At 30.6% G+C, this 21766-nt stretch overlaps 1 protein-coding gene across 1 annotated transcript in view; it reads left to right on the top strand.

The window, feature by feature from the left end:
* The window catches only part of SEMA3E (semaphorin 3E), a 140950-nt gene that overhangs the window by 84195 nt on the left and 34989 nt on the right, over nucleotides 1-21766 (top strand). Inside the window, exons 5-10 of the mRNA XM_052000886.1 lie at nucleotides 2230-2349; nucleotides 4232-4374; nucleotides 9169-9283; nucleotides 9754-9823; nucleotides 12611-12755; nucleotides 15362-15584. Coding sequence (XP_051856846.1) covers nucleotides 2230-2349; nucleotides 4232-4374; nucleotides 9169-9283; nucleotides 9754-9823; nucleotides 12611-12755; nucleotides 15362-15584 — 816 coding nt within the window. The remainder of the gene's footprint in view (nucleotides 1-2229; nucleotides 2350-4231; nucleotides 4375-9168; nucleotides 9284-9753; nucleotides 9824-12610; nucleotides 12756-15361; nucleotides 15585-21766) is intronic.

Below are 21766 nucleotides of genomic sequence, written 5' to 3'. Positions count from 1 at the left end.
ATTCCAGTTGCTTTGCCAAGAAAACCTCAGATGGGTTCACAAAGAGTTGGGCACAACTGAAAAGTAACTCAGCAACAATAAAACCTCCCATAAATATTGATTGCTTAGAAAGAAGTTCAATCTAATTGAACAAGGACTTTACTTCCAGACATTGCTCCTCAGTTTTAAAAGCAATGAATGGACTTACTTAGAAGTGTATGTTGCTCTTTGATGCCTTGCTTTGGTTTGATAGAGAAAAGAACAAAGGGATATATAGGTATTGTGTCACTTTTGTCCTCTAAGAAGGGGTAGAAAGGATGGTGTGGTGCCTTGACTAGGAAGGCAATCTTTACTGTTTAGACTGTGCTATGTTTGTATAATGAAGCATCCAGCAAAGTAAAGAGTTGGTCTGTATAGCCCAGAGATAGCCAATCTGATGAACTTTACAGTTGTCTGACTTAAAGGAAACTACTATTTAAATTAATAGCTAACATCTTCTAAATACTCCCCATTTAAAGATAATTTTAAGTTGAAAGAACCATTAAATATTATTTTTGAATACAGAGTAGAAAAGATCTGTCCAGTTGGACATCAGTGAGGATGAATAGATAAATAATTAGTGGAGATGTAGTTTTGTGTAGTGCAAATGTCTATGAATGAACCAATGACATAAAATTCTGAAGTTCAGAGTTGTAAAACAAATTGAGTCTATGCATTTTCTCTTCTCATGTGCTTTCTTGTTAGTGTGTGACCTGTAATCATATGGCTACTCTGTTTCATGAATACTGGGCACAATGGTGGGAGAATATGACCTAAGATTATGTGTGGATTGTGATTTTCATTTTTTCATTTCTTTGTTTGATATGAATAACTACAAATTTATTATTTTTTCTGCTTTATTGCTAAGTAAATGGCTATTAATATGTTTTAAAAAATGTAAACTTGTTCCAAATTTTTGAAATATGGAGTATTTATAACAACTACTTAAAATGTTTTTTTTTGTATTTTTTTATTATAACTTTTTATTGACAGAACCCATGCCTGGGTAATTTTTTTACATTATCCCTTACATTCATTTCTGTTCCGATTTTTCCCCTCCCTCCTTTTACCCCCTCCCCCAGATGGCAAGCAATCCTATACATGTTGAATATGTGACCGTATATCCTAGATACAATATATGTGTGCAGATCTGAAGTTCTCTTGTTGCACAGAAAGGATTGGATTCAGAAGGTAAAAAATAACCTGGGAAGAAAAACAAAAATGCAAGCAGTTTATATTCATCTCCCAGTGTTCTTTCTTTGGGTGTAGCTGCTTCTGTCCATCCTTGATCAATTGAAACTGAATTAGATCTCTTTACCAAAGAAATCCATTTCCATCAGAATACACCCTCATACAGTATCATTGTTGAGGTATATAATAATCTCCTGGTTCTGCTCATCTCACTTAGCATCAGTCCATGTAGGTCTCTCCAAACTTCTCTGTATTCATCCTGTTGATCATTTCTTACAAAACAATAATATTCCATAACATTCATATACCACAATTTACCCAACCATCCTTCAATTGATGGGCATCCATTCATTTTCCAGTTTCTAGCCTCTACAAACAGGGCTGCCACAAACATTTTGGCATATACAGGTCCGTTTACCTTCTTTAGTATCCTTTGGGGTATAAGCCCAGAACTACTTAAAATTTAAATCTTTTAACAATCATATTCTTAACTTTCCAATCTCATATTTTATCCATTTCTTCATATTTTATGATCAATAGTGGCCTACTTGCTGTTCCTCTTCTGGTTCTCCACCTCCTGGCTTCCCTAGATTCATTTTCAGGTTCAACTAAAATCTTATATTTTATAGAAATCCTTTCCCAAACCCACTTAATCCAAATACCTTTCTACTTTTAATTCTTTCCTATTTATCCGACATACAGTTTATCATGTTTGTTTCTTTGTTGTTTCCACCATTAGGCTGTAATCTTTAGGAGGTCAGAGACTATCTTTTTTGCTTCTTTGTATCCACAGCAGTTGATCATACACAATCCACAGATTGATAGGGACGCACATAAACAGCATAATCTTGACTTCTTCACTATATATATATAATACACACAGCTAATATCTTCTTTGCAAAGCTATATATGTGAATAAAGAATTATGGTATCATAAAATTATTTTCAAAACTCATAGTACACTCTCTACTAAGCAATGGGAAAACATTGATTTGTCTTTACTTTTTTCTTATTATATAGGTAGTGAGCTGTTTTCTGCACTCTACAGCGACTACTGGGGAAGAGATGCTGCTGTCTTTCGCAGCCTAGGCCGTATGACTCATATTAGGACTGAACATGATGACGAACGTCTGCTAAAAGGTACAGCTAAAGAAAGTACTCTATTGGAGTAAAAAAGTTGATACTTAGATTAATAACTACAGAGCTCAGGAATAGGTTTTTTGATATGGTGATTCTTTGTATTAGAGTAGCACTTCAAATTCTCCATATACTATCACATATTCCTTACTATTTTTTGAATATCCCAGAATCTCAAAATCTCAAAGTAAGGAGACCCCCCCCCAAGAAGTTATCTTGTTTATCCTTATATCTGACAAGTAATCCCTTCAATAGGAGTTCAGTCAGACATTCATCCAATATGTGATTGAGATGTATAATCAGTGATTTCTATTACCCACAACAACAGCCTATTCTACTTAGGGTAAGCTCCAATTATTAGAAAATTTTTCTTTACATCAAGCCTAAAGCTACTCTATGTAATATTCATATATAATCAGATCTGTATATATATTTCTCTCTATGTCATCCACATCTTTAGCTGTAGCTATATCTACAATTATGTATGTGTATGGATATATACACACATACATGCATTCACATGTATGTCACAGCTTGATGTCACAGTAGATAAAGAACTGGGGCTGAAATCAATTCCAACTGTAGACAGTGGCTATGTGACCATGGACCAGTCACTTTTTGCCACAGTTTCCTAATATATAAAATGAGTTGGAGAAGTATCTTTGTCAAAAAAGGGTCACAAAGAATCAGATGTTACTGAAATGATTGAATAACACACACACACACACACACACACACACACACACACACAGATTCTAGAAATTTAAAGCATATTAGACATTATGCCATGAATAATATATGTATATATCTTGAGTCTTTAAAATAAATTAAATAAGTTTAAAATAAATATGGCATATATCTATGTTATATCTACACACATATTATATTCATTTGCATATTATATCATATGTAATATCTATATGTCTGGATTCTTTCAAATAAGTTGTTATAGATATCATAGCTGATTTGTTTGTCTCAGAAATGCAAACTCTGAAGCTATATTCAAAGGATACCAAAAGCAATTCACTAAAACATTCATGTTGTCATGTACACATATAAACATACACATATACACAGCTACTCAATGATTTGTGTTGTCCACATTTAATAATCAGTGTGTTTTCTCCCTACTGAATTGACTGTACAATTTTATCTGGTAACATTTTATAAAGAAGTAATACTATAGGAAATATCTTCAATAATTTTTATATATGGTATTTAAATTTAAATCATTAATATCTTTATATATTATCAAATGAAATTATATTTTATATTTAATAGAAAAAAGTCACTTTCTGGGGATTGTTTCCATAAAAATACTGATATCATAAGGTTCAGTTATAAGATTCATTAAACACTTATCAAAAGGGGGAAAAAAACCTCACACAAATTTTCTAGATTATAAAAGTTTCAGGACAGTGCACATCATTTCACTTTGAAAGAAAATTGTTTCTGCATGTATTTCCTGGCAAAACTAGGGAAAGTGATGTTATACTATAGATAAAAATGCATTCACTGCATTAAAGTCAATTTTTATTAAAGAGGAGGAATAATACAAGTTGTTTCATGGTCAGTATTTCTTATTATTCCCATGTCTGGTATATATTCCTAATTCTTGATCATAAATTCTTGACTTGCCTCCACTTGCTAACTGTAGCTCTTTTTTCTTTCCTTAATATTTCTGAATGACTTCCTTCTGAGGGTTAGAATTCCCTTCATATTTTTTTTAATGGATTGTAAAAAGCCACATACTCCAAACACTTTCTTTCTCAATGAAATGATGACTCTATCATTAGCATTCATTTTTCCTTATTTGTTGGTAAAGGAGATTTCAAAGCATATTTTTAAAGATTTAATGAAATCACTCTTTTTTACTTTTCTAAAGAACCTAAGTTTGTAGGTTCTTATATGATTCCTGACAATGAAGACCGGGATGACAACAAAGTATATTTCTTCTTTACTGAAAAGGCACTGGAGTCAGAAAACAATGCACACACAATTTATACAAGAGTGGGAAGAGTATGTGCGGTAAGACTTTCATTTGTTGCATTTTAAGCTTAATATTGTCGCAGTATTTATATAAAAATCTTTTAAAAAATTTTTAATATTTTTGAAAAGTATTTTTATCCATTTATATTCTTTCCTAGACATATTCTATAAGTGTTAAATAATTTAATAATCAGTGAGTCTTCAAAATTCTCACTATTGTTACATCTTTCAAAGAACTCTTTCATTATTTTAAAAATGCAAGGAATATATATATCATTTTACACATACATTTGTCATATTTTGCTCATTGAACTTTTTTTTTAAGTTGACAAATAATAAAACCAATGAGATTGTGTGCTTTCTTAACCTTTTAGTAAATTTGTCAAAGTAAAGATGTGGACTATTAAAGAATATCATTTGCAAAAAGTCTAAGTTTTCTTCTCATACTTATGCACTCAGTGAATGTTCATTTTCATAGTGATGGTAATGTTTGCATAAAGTCGTATGCCTGTTAATTTTTATATATTGCCATTGTGGGAAATAACAAACTTGATTTTTAGTAAGCAAGGAAAATTCTATCTTTACAATATATGGAGAACTGATCTCTTAATATTAGCATATTTCAAAGAACTTCTTTGTGTATAGTTATTCCAGTCCTGATCAAGTTAAAATGAATTCCAACACATAAAATGAGTTGAACAACATCAATGTAAAAACAAACAAACAACAACAACAACAACAACAACAACAAAAAAAACCTTTTAAATTCTTTCCATCTCTTAAACTATGGTGCTTAGTCGTTTCATTCATTCTCATTGAATTCCATCTTATTTGACTATAGTGATTCCCTGGGATCCTGATTCTGTTATTTAGTGTTTTATCTTATCTTTCTAATGTTGTATTGTGAATTTAATAAATATTCCATCATTCCTTCATCTAAGTCAATAATAAAAGTACTAACAGATTTTTTGGATACCTTACTAGAGACCATGAAGTTTTATTGTCAAAGATACTGAAGTGGTTTGCTATCTGCTTCTTCAGTCAATTATCATGAATGGCATAGTTCATACTTTCATTGGGTTATGCAAATGCTTCCACCATGACAAAGCAATGATCAAACTTAAATATTTGGTGGTATACTGAGAAGACAGGACTCACTATAAAAGACTCAAATATTGTAAAAAAAAAAAAAAAAAGGTTTAAGACAAAAGAAAAAGGTACAGACAGTATCGTAAAAGCAGTGAACATAAATTTGGATGGATTTTAGGAGATAGTGGAGGATAGAAGAACCTGTACATGTGATCAGGAAAAGTTGGACATGACCAAATGAATGAATCACAACATCATTTAGAGATGTCCTTTCAACGCAACATTAAAACATCATATTCCTCTTTAGGTAGATGGCCAATGTAAAAAGTAGAATGACACATAGATTTTTGAACATGGCTAACAGAATTTGATTTATGGACTATGCATATTAATTATGGAAGTTTTATTTTTTATCATTCACAGAGGGAGTGGGAAGGAGAGAAAATAAATCTGTGTAAAAAAAAAGTTAAATGAGAGAAAAACAGGTTATTTGATTTAAAAAGTGATTCCTTCTTGTGTACAGCCATTTCACCAGTTCTAAATATGCCGAAGTATTATATTTTAATTAATTTTTAATATACATTGCTTTATGAATCATGTTGACTTAGAGAAAAATCAGAGAAAAAGGAAAAACTATGGGAGAGAGGAAAAAAGCAGGGGAAAAAGTGAACATAGCATGTGCTGATTTACATTCAATCCACATAGTTCTTTTTCTATATGTAGATGGCATTTTCTATCCATAGTTTATGGGAATTGCCCTTGATCACTGAACCACTGAAAAGAACTAAGTCTTTCATAGTTGATCATTGCACATTGTTGCTGTTATTGGGAACAATGTATTCCTGGTTCTGCTTGTTTCAGCAGCTGTTCATGTAAATCTTTTCAGGCCTTTCAAAACTCAGCTTGTTCATAATTTTTTTATAGAACAATAATATTCCATTTCCTTCATATACCACAACTTGCTTAGCCATTCCCCAATTGATGGGAATCTACTCATTTTCCAATTCTTTGCTGTCACATAAAGAGCTCCTACAAATATTTTTGCACTTATGGGTCCTTTCCCCTCCTTTGTAATTTCCTTGGGACACAAACCCAGTAGTCATACTACTGGGTCAAAGGATGTACATAGTTATATAATCTTTTGGGCATAGTTACAATTGCTCTACAGAGTGTTTGAATCATTTCATAACTCCACCTACAATGCATTAATGTTTCAGTTTTACCACATCCCCTCCAATATTATTATTTTTTTCCTGTCACTTTAGCTAATCTGAAAGGGGTGAGGTGGTATCTCAAAATTGTTTTAATTTGCACTTCTTTAGTCTAAATATTATATAATCTAACCAATAGGTATCTATCTTTTCTACATACTAAAATTTTTCAAATACTTTGCAAAAACCTAGGTTACTGTTGTATAGCATTTTTCTGATAGAGAACATTATTAACCCTGTTTTTTTTTTTAAAAGGAAATTATCAAACTTGGGCATTACTTTTTCTCAGAGATCACCATTTTTTATAGATATATACTGAGCAATTTTCTAATAATGTCACTAGCAGTGGATCCATGATTGTTTCCAAAAGTCATTTTATTACTCTGAAATTATATTCATCAATTACAAATAGAACTTCATGTTCTCTTATTATATTTGTATTTAACTTTGGCTTCAACTCCTTAATAACCATTTTTTTGTTCTGTCTTTATCCAAAGACTATTCTTTTTCACATAAAATACAAGCAAATTGTGTTCAACAGCTCTATTTTTTTTCTGCTTTTTAGTATTATTATACTATTTATCTTAAGTAGCTCCCTAGAATTTCTGTAATTATCCTCAAACTCTTTAAGTGAAGTCAGTTCAAGACAAATAAAGTCATATTCTCCTGTATGCTCATCAGTATATTTTTATAAGCCTCATAAATGGTGAGTGACTTGAGTAAATCTCCCTCATCTACAGTATTAATTGTTACATCTAGACATAAACAATTTCTTTTTATGTAGCATCTCTCTCAAAGAGCAGTCTCTAGAGATTATATATATTTGTATTTCTGTATATCTACTTGGTTGCATCCAAAAAACACCTAGAGTAGGGAATTTTGGTTATCCTTAATTTAAGAAATTCAAACTGTAATGTAAGTGTCCATCACTTTAAATTAAAAAAAAATCAAAGATCATAGACTATTTCTTTCTTTTATTTCAATGCATATTATTTGAACAAGGGATCAGAAAAAATATATATATATATATATATATTTTTTTTTCCAGTTACAGAAGACTCTTAACTTGTTTTATAAAGCAGCAATGCAGGGTAGTAGGATATGTGCTAGGAGTCAGTGAGGTATTCAGTGGATAGAGTGCTGGCATCATGAAGACTTGAATTTAAGTCTAGCTTCAGACACTTACTTCCTGTATGACTCTGAGCAAGACACTTAACCTCTGTCTAAATAATTATATATACAGTCCACTAGAGAAGGGAATGGCAAACCACTCCACCAAATTTGCCAAGAAAACTACAATAGACAATATCAGTGTGTTGTGGTTCACAGGGTTGAGAAGAGTAGGACGTGAATGAACAATAGAATATATGCTGGGCTTATAGAAGACACCTGGGATAAGGTCAATTGCCATTGTTATTATATATATGACCATGACCAAATTTCTGGAACACTTGAATTTTGATTTTCCCTCTGTATAATGGGTATAGTAATATCTGTAGCACTAGCCATTGAGGATAATTATGAGGAACACATGGGATATTGTATATAAACTACTTTGAAAATGTAAGTGTTATATAAATGAGAGCGATCACTACTATATATGTTACACCACACCACAGTTCCTCAAAGATTGTTAGCAATATTGATAAAGTCACATATTGATAAATATATGTGTATACAATATATATGTGAAATATATATACAAAATATGTATATATAAATACGTATATTTATATATACATATATATGATACAAAATCATATTTCACTGAGACCTGTAAGTTCAATGCACATTAAATTGTAATTTGCACTAAAATATTTGTAATATTGTAATATTTTTCATTAGATAGTATATAGGAATTAAAAGGAGAGTAAGTGGCAAAAAGAGGAGGGTAGAAGATGAGATAGATATAAGCTCAGACCATATCTCTGCTGATATATTATCTGTTTTATTTTAGCTAGTTAAAAGAAATGGTCAATGCAAATGATTATGTTCACAAAGTGAATTTTCTAATGACATATCTAGAAATGTAGGGTGAGGACAGGGAAGGACCTCTGGTCACTTTATCACTGAAGTAAACTAGTTTTATATGTATATTTCTTTTTTATATCATATCCAAAATAATATGACATTTAAAGATAAGATAAAAACAGACACATGCATAACATAGTAAAGTAGATAGTAGTATATGCCACAGGTGAGAATATCACAATAAGTAGCAATGAACAGATTTTACAATGATATTATTGGAAATTGTTGATTGTCAGCATTTGCTTGGATATACTACAAATAACTGTTTATAGAATTCATTGGAAATATCCTGACAATGAGGAACCTTTCATTGTCTGCACCATATTTTAGAGAAGAGTTGGTCGATCTCCAGCATAATTTCAGTATTTTTTTTCTATAAATGACATACTTGGCACATTAAAAACTACAATCATAATGGAAAAATGTTCTTTATAATAGCCCATTTTAAACACATTGTTAAGCACTAATAAATATTTTCTTTCTTTCTTTTTTTTTTTTAAAGAATGACATGGGAGGGCAGAGAATTTTAGTAAATAAATGGAGTACTTTCCTTAAGGCTAGATTGGTTTGCTCAGTGCCTGGAATGAATGGAATTGATACTCACTTTGATGAATTAGGTAAGTATCTTAGGTGGAATTAAAAGTTACTCTAAGACATGTGTTACAATTTTAAGCCATCCATTTGGAAGCAACCTATAAAAACAATTGGTTTTGTGTAAATGTGATATATACTTGTTTTAGAAGAATTTTCTAGTTGCTATAATCTAGATATATTTATCCTCTATCAGTAATTTTTGGTATGGAACCAAAAATCTGGTCCATGCAATTAGCCTGGGGCCAATATTTCTGGTTTCTTTCCATGTAATTCCACCATATAGACAAGCTACAAAATATAGATTAAATATATTTTTAGATTGATATGATTTGCATATGGTTGTATTATTTCCTAAGACAAAACATTTTAAAAGTTTGTAAAATTTGTAAACTATCTTACATCAAAAAATTTGCATGACATTGAATAATACAATATTATTTAAAATAAAATTATTAGTACTTGGAAATATATTTATTCTGTTTTAATTTTGTAGAGGATATTTTTTTGCTACATACAAGAGATAATAAGAATCCAGTGATATTTGGACTCTTTAATACAACAAGGTGAGTAATTAAAAAAAAAAGTATATGAATTTTCATGACCCTTATCACCAAGGTTTCTACCTTGAGTTCTTTTTAACTTTTTCTGTTTTATACCCCTACATCTTACCAACCATTCTTTATTCCTTCACAGTTATAAATACACACACATATGAATATGTATATATGTATGCATGTTACACACACACTGATTCTTTTTTGCTTCCAAAATCCCAATCCAATAAAGAAGTTTATTATTGACTGCTCTGCTTCTTAAGCTTTCATATTCTATCCTTAAATTCATAATTTTGTAGAAATTTCAGAATAATGCCCCTTGAACATAATCTTGTTTAAGATTGATTCTGTTTTACCTTTCATATCAGATATTCTCAATTCTTACATTCAAACCCTTCATGTCCATCATTCCAATCTCATATCTAATTATGCTCCAATATTCTTTGTAATTTAATTTAATCAATTTACTAATTGCTTCCAACATTTATTTGCTCCTACTAAGTGTGTAGTTTCATCCTTTATTCCTTTTTCCTGGTGTTGTTTTCTCTTAATCCTTTGCATAAGCTAAAGTATTTTTCTACAAACTCATGAATATTTTTAAAAATCACTATCCCTAGAATGATTTATCAAATTGATTTCCCATTATGAGCATACTTATATTCTGTTTTTCCATTTTCTCTTTTGTCATTTGCAAGTATAAAAGCTTATATTCCCTTACCTTATAGTTCTTTCTAATTTCCCTTATGATATTTCCCTAGATTTCTTAAGTGCATGTTTCATCTGCTTATGAATATTTAGTCCCATCAGGGTTGGGACTATGTTCTCTATTCTTGCAAATTACCAAATAGCATATATTGCCCAAAGGCAGTACATTTAACTGATATGGACAGAGAAAAGTCAGTTAAAGAAATGTTCCAGTTGAAAACTACAACAAACAATTTAATTTAATTTTCCTGACTTCTATCTTGTATAGATGAAACCTAATAAATAATAAATTCTATAGAAGCAAGTAGGTGTGCCCAAAAAGATAATGATAAGGATCTCAAAAAATTTACTTTTGTCTCCTTAACAGAAGTGAAATTCTCTTAAGTATCTATTCCTTTTCCAAGATAACTCTTTTTAAACTATGTTAAGTCTTTATTTTGGCATCTCCGATAAGATACGAATTTACTTTGACCTAGGTATCACTGAGTCAAAAATCATCATTTGATGAATTTCACTAGTTTGGATCAAGACCAGATTTGGTGGGCCACTGCATTGCTAATGCAATTAATACTTGATTATAACCTTGGACTAGGCTTTTAAAAGGGAGAATTGGAGAGAAAGCTCAACTAGAGATGATAGAACCAGAAGTATAATTGAGATAAAGAAGGCATGCTGACTCTTTAATTCCTGTCTTTTCCAGCAAATAATTGGTTTAAGGGAATATGTGACCATCAGAAAATTGAAACAACATGCCCTCAGAGATGGCAATAGATAGAAATAGTGATGGAGAGAATAAGAAAGACTAGAAATCCATGATCAGTGAAGCATAATTTGCCATCTTTCCTTTACTTGGGATCATTGAGGACATTTTAAAGCCTTCTAGAGTACAGAAGATTTTTGGTGGATATTCATGGGAAGGTGCACCAACTTTGAAGTGAGAGCTAGATTTTAATCCTCCCTCCATCTTCTTGTTAGCTGAGGGACTTTAGGAAAGTTACTTTTTATTTTTATCTTAGTTTTCTTATCCATAAAAATAAGTCTAAATAGATATTTTTAAAGATTCTTTTCAGCAATCAATAATTTCTCTGACTTCTCTCATTAAATTTGTAATGTATACAAAAATTTTATTCAACTTATGGTATTAACATGTTCTGTTACATTAATAATCTATTTTTTCTCTGTTCTCTTTCTGAAACAATTTTAATACATTATATTTAATAGCATAATATTTGCATGTCATATTGTTTTCAGATGGTTAGTTTCTGGCTGACTTAATGATTAATATGAGGTTAGTCTAATATTTTTCTTTTCCTTAAAGAATGAGTGAATTAGCAAATATATCAAAAAAATAGAGCTGACTTTATCATTTCAGTTTTTCTATAGAACATAAACTTTTTGAGGGTAAGAACTTTTTTATTTTTTTGTCTTTATGTTTTTAGTTTCTAGCACAGTACTTGGTCCATAATAAGTTATTAATAAATGTGTAGCAAATTAATTGAAAGGGAGTATATTTTTTTCTTCTATTATCTGAGTTTGAACATAGTTGAAGAAGTCTGAGCAAAATTTTAATATCAACCAATAAAATTAATTTCCAATCAGTTTTTTGGCAGCTTGGATGTTTCTATCTCTGTCAAGAGACATTTTAACATTCTTAAAACCTTTTAAATAAAAAAGTGTTGGTTTTTTTCATATGTGTGTATGCATGACATTCAGTAGTTTGGTCATGTGTGTGTCTGTGTGTGTGTGTTTCAGAAGTCACACAAATCAAAATAAAGAATTTCAGAAGGTGAAGAAATAAAATCATTTGGCAAATTCAAGTCAATTAAAATAATTTACATTTAAAATAGCTACATTTAAGGGAAAAAGTTTGTTTAGAACTTGAATAATTATTTTAGTTTGAAATTTCACTTTGATAGCTTACATCAGATCTAAAAAATAGAAAACATGGAAAATCAAGGAATTTGAAGAAGTCCTTACAATTTTAGTGTAATACCTTGTATTTAATTCTTCTAGAAGAAAAAAGGTTGACTACATAGTTTCTTGAAGTTTTTTTATTTATTTATTTATTTAGCATTTTCTTTTATTTTCTAGTAACATATTCCGGGGATATGCCATATGTGTCTATCATATGTCAAGTATCCGTGCAGCTTTTAATGGACCCTATGCACATAAGGAAGGACCTGAGTACCACTGGTCACTTTATGAAGGAAAAGTCCCCTACCCAAGACCTGGTTCTGTAAGTTTAATTATCTAGCTTTGGGAAAAAGTATTTTTTAGTTTTTAAAATATATTTCTTTCTATAGTAAACATTTCTTTGTAAATTGTAAATTTGAAAATTGTAAATTTAAATGTAACACAGTGCCTATTTTCACAGAATGCATCCCAGAATGAAATTAGTCCACAAGGATTTGTTAAGCACCTGCTATCTGTGCTCAGTGGTAAAGATGCATTATAAAAGAGAAAAATTATAAAAAAAAATATTAAAAATTTCCTTTGATCAGTACCTATCATGGAAAAAGGGTGGTGTACATTTTATTTTCAGAATTTTGGTTATATGACAATGAATTATAATAAAACAGAGGAATGTTGGCTTAATGGATATTATTTATAGTTCTCATCATCTGATAAATGGCTACTAAGTAATTTTTTTAGCCATACAATCTGATAATGACTATAGAGGGAAATGTTTTGGGTTTTGTTTTAAGGTTAAAAAGTTAACCATACTGATGAGATACCTGATCCTGTTTTGAATTTATCATTAAATTTTAGCTAACTAGATTGTCTCAAATAAATATGTATGAGAAATTTTAAGAGAGACTGAAATGTAATAATTAACTTTTAAAAATTTCATATACCTTTCTACACAACAGTCTACATGTTGTGCCTGAATCAATCAAAATTTAAGTAAACTTTCTCTGAGTCTCTTTGAAAGAATTATCATCTCTTGTAATAGCATTGCAGGATTTATAGGTGGAAGAGATCTTAGGCCTTACCTACCTGTGAGGAAACTGTAGCATAGAAAGGTAGCGACTTAGCTATTAAGATCATTCTTGTTTTATGGCAAACCTGTGATTCAAAATGAGTTCTGCATCTTATAAATCCCTATAGAAGTGGGAAAGCATTTCTACAAGGACAGGAAGCTTCACTATTTATTTTTGAATTGGTGCTACTGAGAACGTTTTTGCCTGTCCATTCTAACTTTTATGGCTTCAGTTGGAACGAGAATTTACAAATGGTTATGTTTTGTATTATGTGTCTTGAGGGCAACTAAGTTGGAAAAATGCAGGATCATTGTATGTGTTATGTGGTCCATGGAAAGCAAACATTTAACTTGTCATACAATTCAAACTCCACTCTTTTATGAGGGCCTGGTGAAATTCCATCACTCTGTTGATTACACAATTACTTGGAAGTCCAAGTAGAAACCATTTTTGCAGAGCCAAACCAAAAGTGGAAACAAACGTTACTTCTTCTTAACAAGTGTAAGACTTTACTATTTCAATCACTGTCTCCTACTAGCTTAAAATTATTATTTCCAGTAAGACATAAAGTGTATTTTGTTTCACTCTATTGATTGAAATTACAGTTTAAACTAAGGGAACTTACTCCTGTGGGTTTGCTAGAAATGCTTCCTAAAACCACATGGTCTTAAAGGAGATTTGGAGGAAGTGACTGGTTCCTGAAATGCTTCCAAGATGGATATAAATGGTTTCAATTATAAATCATAAAAATATGCTAAAGTGAAAAATTCATGCTAAATTAAGAAGCATTACCTGATTTCTTAGCAAATCATTGAAAGATATCCTGTTTATGAAACAGAACTTTTTTGCAAGCTTTTGTAATCAGTCCTGATTACAGGAGAATTAGAAAAATTCATCAAGAGAAATTTACCAAGTTGCTGGTCCTTCAGAGAAATGGGCAAACATAGGGATACTTTAATGACAAGGTAGAAATTACAATGAAATTTAATGCTGTTGAAAATTCCATCCAATTATTCATGGGTAGTGCTGCGCATTTAATTTTAAAATATGTTTAATTTTCCTACTTCATCTTAGAATTAGTGAATTAAGACTAATTTTAGCACTAAATTTTTCCTGTTTTCTTATTTTATCTGGCTCATTCAAAAATGACATTTCTTGCAAATTCTAGCAATTAAATAGAGTCTTTCATAAAAGGAAAAAAAACCACTTAACAATGTTGGATTTTAGATATCATTGCTTTTTGCATGTCTGAAACACTATTCTGTATAACATAATTGGGGTCATCACAATGATGGTCATTATATTAAAAAGGGGAGTCTCTGAGTATGAAATCACATTTTCATGCTTTCTAGTACAATCATTGTCATAGTGATATGACTGCTATTTGAGGAGAAATTTCTAACAATATTAAACTTTCTTTTGGGGGGAGGCAGAGAAAGTCTTAGAATCAAGACTGGGGATATATGCTTTTGCAAGTAAATTTACAATATTAAATTTTTTTTCAATTTAAACTAATATGAGAAAATTTTATTTTGTGTAGTGTCTTCCATTAAAAAAGCAAATCTCTGTCCAAACAGGAAATTACTGCATTTAATTTTTTGAACCTTATAATGCTTTATGTACATCTCTATTGTGAGCTTTACATGATTATCATCACCACCTCCTAAAGCTTGTCTCACTTTTGTTGAAGAAGATCTTTATTTATTTAAAAGCATCTCTAAAATGTGTGTTAAAGTGACTGAGCACAGCCTATAATCCCAAATTGGTCCTCCTGAGATTTAATGGAAACATAGGAGAGTGTTACCATAGTAAAACAAACAAACAACAACAAAATTTAACTCTAAACTCTACGTCTTCATAGTGTGCCAGCAAGGTGAATGGGGGGAAATATGGTACCACTAAGGATTATCCTGATGAGGCAATCCGGTTTGCAAGAAGTCATCCACTAATGCATCAGCCTGTGAAACCTGTTCATAAGAGGCCAATCCTGGTAAAAACAGATGGAAAATATAACCTGAAACAAATAGCAGTTGATCGAGTTGAAGCTGAAGATGGACAATATGATGTTTTATTTATTGGCACAGGTAAAAAAAATGCATCCAATGGAGGTCTTTAAACTGTTATTTTAAAGATAATATAATAATTAAAATGATGAGGGAACATCCCTTGACACTCTCTTTGCATACTCATTTCATCAGTTTCCTAATACTGGAATAATATATTCTATAATAATTATTATATGTAATATAATAATAATGATTTATACAGTACTTAATATGTACCAGGCATTATACTACTTAAGCACTTTCATTTGAATCTTACAACAATCCCGGTGTTATTATTAGCCTCATTTTATTGTTGAGGAAGCTGGGGCTGATTGAGGTTATTTGAGTACCACTGTTAGCCAGTGTCTGAGATCTGATTTGAAGACAGGTATTCCTGACTCCACGACTATTCCCCATACCACTCTACCTGCCTCAGTGAATGGAAAATGAGGGGAAGATGAAGTTTTCTGCAATAGAGCATAGAACCGGGAGTGGGAAAGAGGAAGGGGGCACCTATCAGCCTTAGATGAACAGTGTCAGTGGAGAAAGAAAATGGGAAAACAATGTCAGTTCCAAATAACAGTTCAGTCAGAAATTGAAATGTGGTATACAAATCAGGAAGATGGCATCTTCTGCCAGATCCCGCAAGATGGCTGAGGCTTTTGACTGGTTGCTGAATTTTCAGATTCTTTAACAAATTCCATTAAGAGAAAAAGATTTATTTGAATCTAAAACCACCAAGATCCTTGTTAGAGGAAAGTGAGCCTCTAGAACCAATCTTGTGATATGCTACTCAGGATCTTTCCAAATCAATGTTCATAATTTCAAAGAAGGGTAGGTCAGAAAGGGAAATTAACAAACAGGTTTTATTTGTGTTCCCCCTTGCTAATCAAGTACCTTGCAAGTATTTACTGAATTAAATGGATGATCTTATAGAAACTAAAAACATTGAAGTGTTTTAAAATATACTTTAAAAATACTCAGAGAAACCTTTAATAACTAGCTCTTCAGAAGGGGGAAAAGTATCTGCATGATATACTTTTAAATTTAATCTGCATTATTCACATTTTCCATCAACTTCTTAAGTTTAGACAATCAGCAAACAATAAATCATTCCTTAAGTTGTAGCATTGGTGATTTATGAGGTACAAATGCTTATATTGCAAATGCACTGTCTCTAGAACAACCCCTAGATATTTTCCTCGCTGAGCCATGCACATGGCCTGCTGCTCCTCCTTTATCTTCCAGAGTGTGATTTGAAGATACTTGGAATATATTATTATTTTGTAGAATTGAATTAAAGTTCTTATAGACAGATTGATAAATCTCAACTTTTCCCCTGTCTTGAAAAAGAATGACTTGCATTTAAAATTGCTCTGTTATAAATAAATTTGTTTGATATGATACAAAATTAATTTGTTTCTCCCAGAATTTATTCATATACTCTTATAAAAATGGTTCATATCTGTATCTAGTACAAATTAAGGTAATAATTTCTCTAGTTAATGCTAATAGTCTTTGTGTTGGTCGTTAAGGGTGACATACATGGTGCTTATGGCTCTGATAACAATTGATTATTAATAATTATTATGGTAAAAATCAATGTAATGAATTGCAAAAGTATTACTTAATATATATTCACTTTAAAAACAAGTTATAATCCATGCAACTGATTCTTATTTAGAGCAAACTACAAAGTAAGTAAAAATATATGAATACAAAAATACTAATAGTCTACTTTTTAAAAGTATCTTATGACTTTTAGGAAAAAATAAAAACATATTTAAATTGAAAATGACATATATTAAGGAATTCATCAAGTATTCAGTTAATACGATCATGTATACAAACACTTTTACATCTCAATAAACTGGTACATGTTACTTCTCAAGCTCTATAGGAAAACAAATTATCATAGCAGATGTTCTTTATTAGAGTCAGTATCTTCCCTGCTATATCCTTAATCACTCAGAGAGAGAGACTTGAAGGTATGAAGATATTGGTATGTAACCAAAGTATAGTTTATCATTTCAAATGAAGGCCATGCCTTCACAGTAATATTTATTTTAAGAAAAAAATGGGAAAACACTCCATTGGATTTCCAGAAATTGGCATCTGACAATTCTGTTGGTATCTTTCTCATTTACTCATTGTATACAGCAAATGTTGATATGTTTAGTTTTGTGTATGGAATACCAATAGAAATATATTAGATTTCTATAACACTCAAAAATGTAGTTGGCCAGTAGCATCTTATTAGGCTTCTAATAGATATGAATGTTAATTGTTATACTAACAAGCAAAATATTTGACAAAGTATTATATAGCAATAATAATTATTATATAATATTGTATATTGTATAATATAATGTAATGTAGTATGTTATATAATACTAGCAAGTATTATATAATAAATGTATAATAGTGAAAAAATGTGGAATAGACACTATGTTGATAAATAATAGAATCTGGGTACATTAGCAATAGAACAGCCCAATAATATTATTTTACAAAAGAACTCAGTGCATGTCCTTTCCTTCCTATTAGGTCATACATACTGTGTGCCCCCCAGACCTACCACAATATCATGTGTAGGGAAAATATTTAGTAAGCTAATATTAAATAAATATTTATATTTTACTTTAGTATTTAAAGAGATTCATTCATCCTCTTAAATTTAATATTGAAAATTTTTTCAAGTTATCTATTAGGAAAAAGAATTGACATAAAATAGGTTTTAACTTATGAGTTAAAAAGAAATGCCTTTTTATCATTTAGAGAGCTGTATTAGGTCTGAATTCCAATTCTTCTTTATTCTTTGTTTTTCACCTAGTATCTGGAAAATCCATCAAATAATTTGTATTGAAATGTGATTTACTTTCTTTTTGATTCATATTGTTTATATTATTTTATTTAATGCTTATATTTTAAATGAACTTGTATTTATTTGGCTTTGGCATATGTGAAAATTTTTAAAATAATTGTTTCTTATATAATCTTAAGGTAATTTTTCATAATAATAAAATATTTCAAATATGAACATTTTACACAAAGCAATTTTGTCAATATTTCAATGAAGTACAATTCCTATCTAAACTAGAAATAAAGGAAAGTTATAGTTTGAGTACACCAAAATTCAATATGAATTTTAGAAGAATGTTAAGAAAAAAGTTCAAGGAACAAAAATAAAATTGGGAATAGGCACTCTGAAAGTGTATTTCTAAAAGAGAATTAATTATAAGAACCCAGACTTCAGAGCGGGAGATGTAACTCTTTTAGAAATACTCTTAAATTGTTTCTAACATTTTGAGATTATATTTTCAACCATTTTTCCCATTTCTTCTCTATGTTTATGAAAGGAAATTACCTTTTAAAAACTCCACATGGAATTTTCCCCCCAACCTTTATAGCAGTTTTGAAGGATTTTAATGAAAAAAAAATTTAGATGACAATAAAGTAAAAGTATATAGGAAAAACTGGAAAAGCAAAGTGACTTTATATTGTGACTGTGAGTCATGGAACACAATAATGTTCAAAGAATTAAGATTGGAAATTAAAGGCAATGAAGTGGAGCAAGATGAGTATGAAAAACCCACAATACATTTTTTAAAATAAATTATAAAAGAGAAGCAGAGCTAAGGGTGATCCAAGAAATGCATTTGCAAAAAGGAGATGGTCTAGTCCTGTGAGGCAAGTAAAGGATCATTTTGAATGATCTATGTCCTCCATTGATATCATTGAGATGTAAAAACAACCAAGGAAATCCTCTCTGAGTAGTAGCATCCCAGATCTTTACAATTCAACAGGTCATTTTTGTATCTTTGAGTTTAATGGAAAGAGCACGGGATTTTAAGGGACGGGGATTCTGATACCAACTCTAATACTTATTTACTACAAAGTAGTTTGAAGGGACTGATTCTAATTAACAATGAACTGACCAAATTCGTTTTTTGAAAAGATATGAGCATGAGAAAGTAGCAATGGGCAAAATTGGAGTGTGATATGTTAGAGTAAAGATGGTATCAAAAATACTAATGCTCAGATGAAATAAAGGGGAAGGGGGAGATAGGTGTGTGTGTGCACGTGCATATTTGTGTATATGTGTGTGTATGTGTTTTAAACTAGACTGGAGGGAAGTGAATCATCTTCAATTCTAGAGATGAATACGATATGACAAACAAGAAAAAGCAGAGCTGTTCATTTCTTGTTTTGCTTCTGACAAGGAGAAGGACCTTTGCACTGGAAATGACAGAACAAAAATGTATAATAGGGAGTTCAGAGATAGTAATGAGATCACCAAGACATCCTTTGTAAATTTAAATTACCTGACCTAGATGATTTAACATCTTAAGAAAGTGGACTAGCACATACAGTTGTTAAATCAATTAGTGCTATTTGAATGGTCATGGAAAATCAGAGAGCTACCTCAGAATAAGGAAGATCAAAAAGAATAGATGTGATGACAAATTTTAGGCAAGTGAATTTAGTTTCAGTTAGTGGGTACATACTAGAATGGGTTGTTAGAAAGATGGTTAATGATCATGTAGCAAAAGAAGTAGTAATTTTAAAGAGTTAAAGACTTTAACAAGGATTGATCATGCCAGACTATAATTCTTTTTGTTCTTTTTAAAAATAGAATTATTAAACCAATAAGTCATAGAAATGTTTAGTTATAGTTTGACTAAATTTTGGCTAAGAATTTCATGAAGCCTTTTAAAATGATTTTGAGGAGAAATGTAAACTATGTTTAAAAAAATAATACTTTTAGTTAGATTAAGATATAATTTAATGACTAGTTTTAAAGAGTGTTGGTGTTATACTATCAGGAGTTTTTTGTGGAATATACTAGCAATATGTTTTTGGTCCTCTTATTAAAATTTTTCTTAATAATTTAGATAAAAGCATTGAAGACATCCTTTCCAAGTTTGCAAAAGACATAAAACTGAGAAGGAAAGAATTTCAAAATATCATGACATGCTGAACTTAACAGGATTAAATTCATTAGTAATAAATGTAAAGGCATACATTTGCATTCAGCAAACCAATTTATTTTATATAGTATAATAACAATAACATTTATGCAGCACTTACTTTGTTTTAGGCACTGTGCTAAGTACTTTATAATTATTATTTCATTTGATCCTCACAACACAGATGAGGAAACTGAAGCACAATTTAAAAAGGCTATTTTGGAAAAACTGGAAAATGATAGGTCAGAACCTCAGCATAGACGTACATCTCATACCCTATACTAAAATAAGGTCAAATTGGGTATATGATTTGGGAATAAAGGATGTTTGGAGAGCAATGGATAATTTACCTATCAGATGTTTGGAGAAGGGAAGGATTTATGACCAAAGAACTAGAGAACATAAAGAAAGGACAAATTGATAACTTCAATTTACATTTAATTAAAAAGGTTTTATATAAACAAACCCAACATAAACAAGATTAAAAAGGAAGTACAGAGCTGGGAATTTTTTTTTAAATATTCAATGTTTCTAATAAAGGGCTCACTTCTAAAATACATAAAGAACTGTGTCAAATTTATAAGAACAAATTTATAAGAATCCAATTAATAAATGGTAAAAGGAAATGAACAGAAAATTTTCAGATGATGAAATTAAAGCTATCGATAGTCATATGAAAAAATGCTCTAATTCACTGTTCACTAGAGAATTATCACAAAATAATTACAAACCAAAACAATTCTGAGATACCACCTTACACTTCTAATATTGGCTAAGAAAGGAAAAATAATGATAAATGTTGGATGGAGGGAATATGAGAAAACTGGGACACTAATGCATTGTTGGTAGAGTTGTGAAATGAGCCAACCATTTTGGAGAGCCCTCCAAAAACCATTCCCAAAGGACTATAAAACTGTCATACCCTTGACCCAGTAGTGCCACTACTGGGCTTGTATCCCAAGGAAGTCATAAAGAAGAGAAAAAGACCCACATGTGTAGAAATGTTTTTAGCAGTTCTTACTGTGGTATCAAAGAATTGGAAAATGAGTAAATACCTATTAATTGGGGAATGGCTGAACAAGTTGTGGTATATAAAGATAATAAAATATTATTGTTCCATAAAAAGTAATGAACAAGCTGATTAGAAATGCCTAGAAAGATTACATGAACTGATGTTGAGCAAAACAAGCAGAACCAGTAATACATTGTACACAATAACAGCAATAATGTATGATGATCAACTATGAAAGA

This window comes from Antechinus flavipes, chromosome 5 (assembly GCF_016432865.1).
Source record: "Antechinus flavipes isolate AdamAnt ecotype Samford, QLD, Australia chromosome 5, AdamAnt_v2, whole genome shotgun sequence".
In the NCBI taxonomy this organism is placed as follows: Eukaryota; Metazoa; Chordata; class Mammalia; order Dasyuromorphia; family Dasyuridae; genus Antechinus; species Antechinus flavipes.
This window is presented reverse-complemented; position numbering and strand designations above follow the sequence as displayed.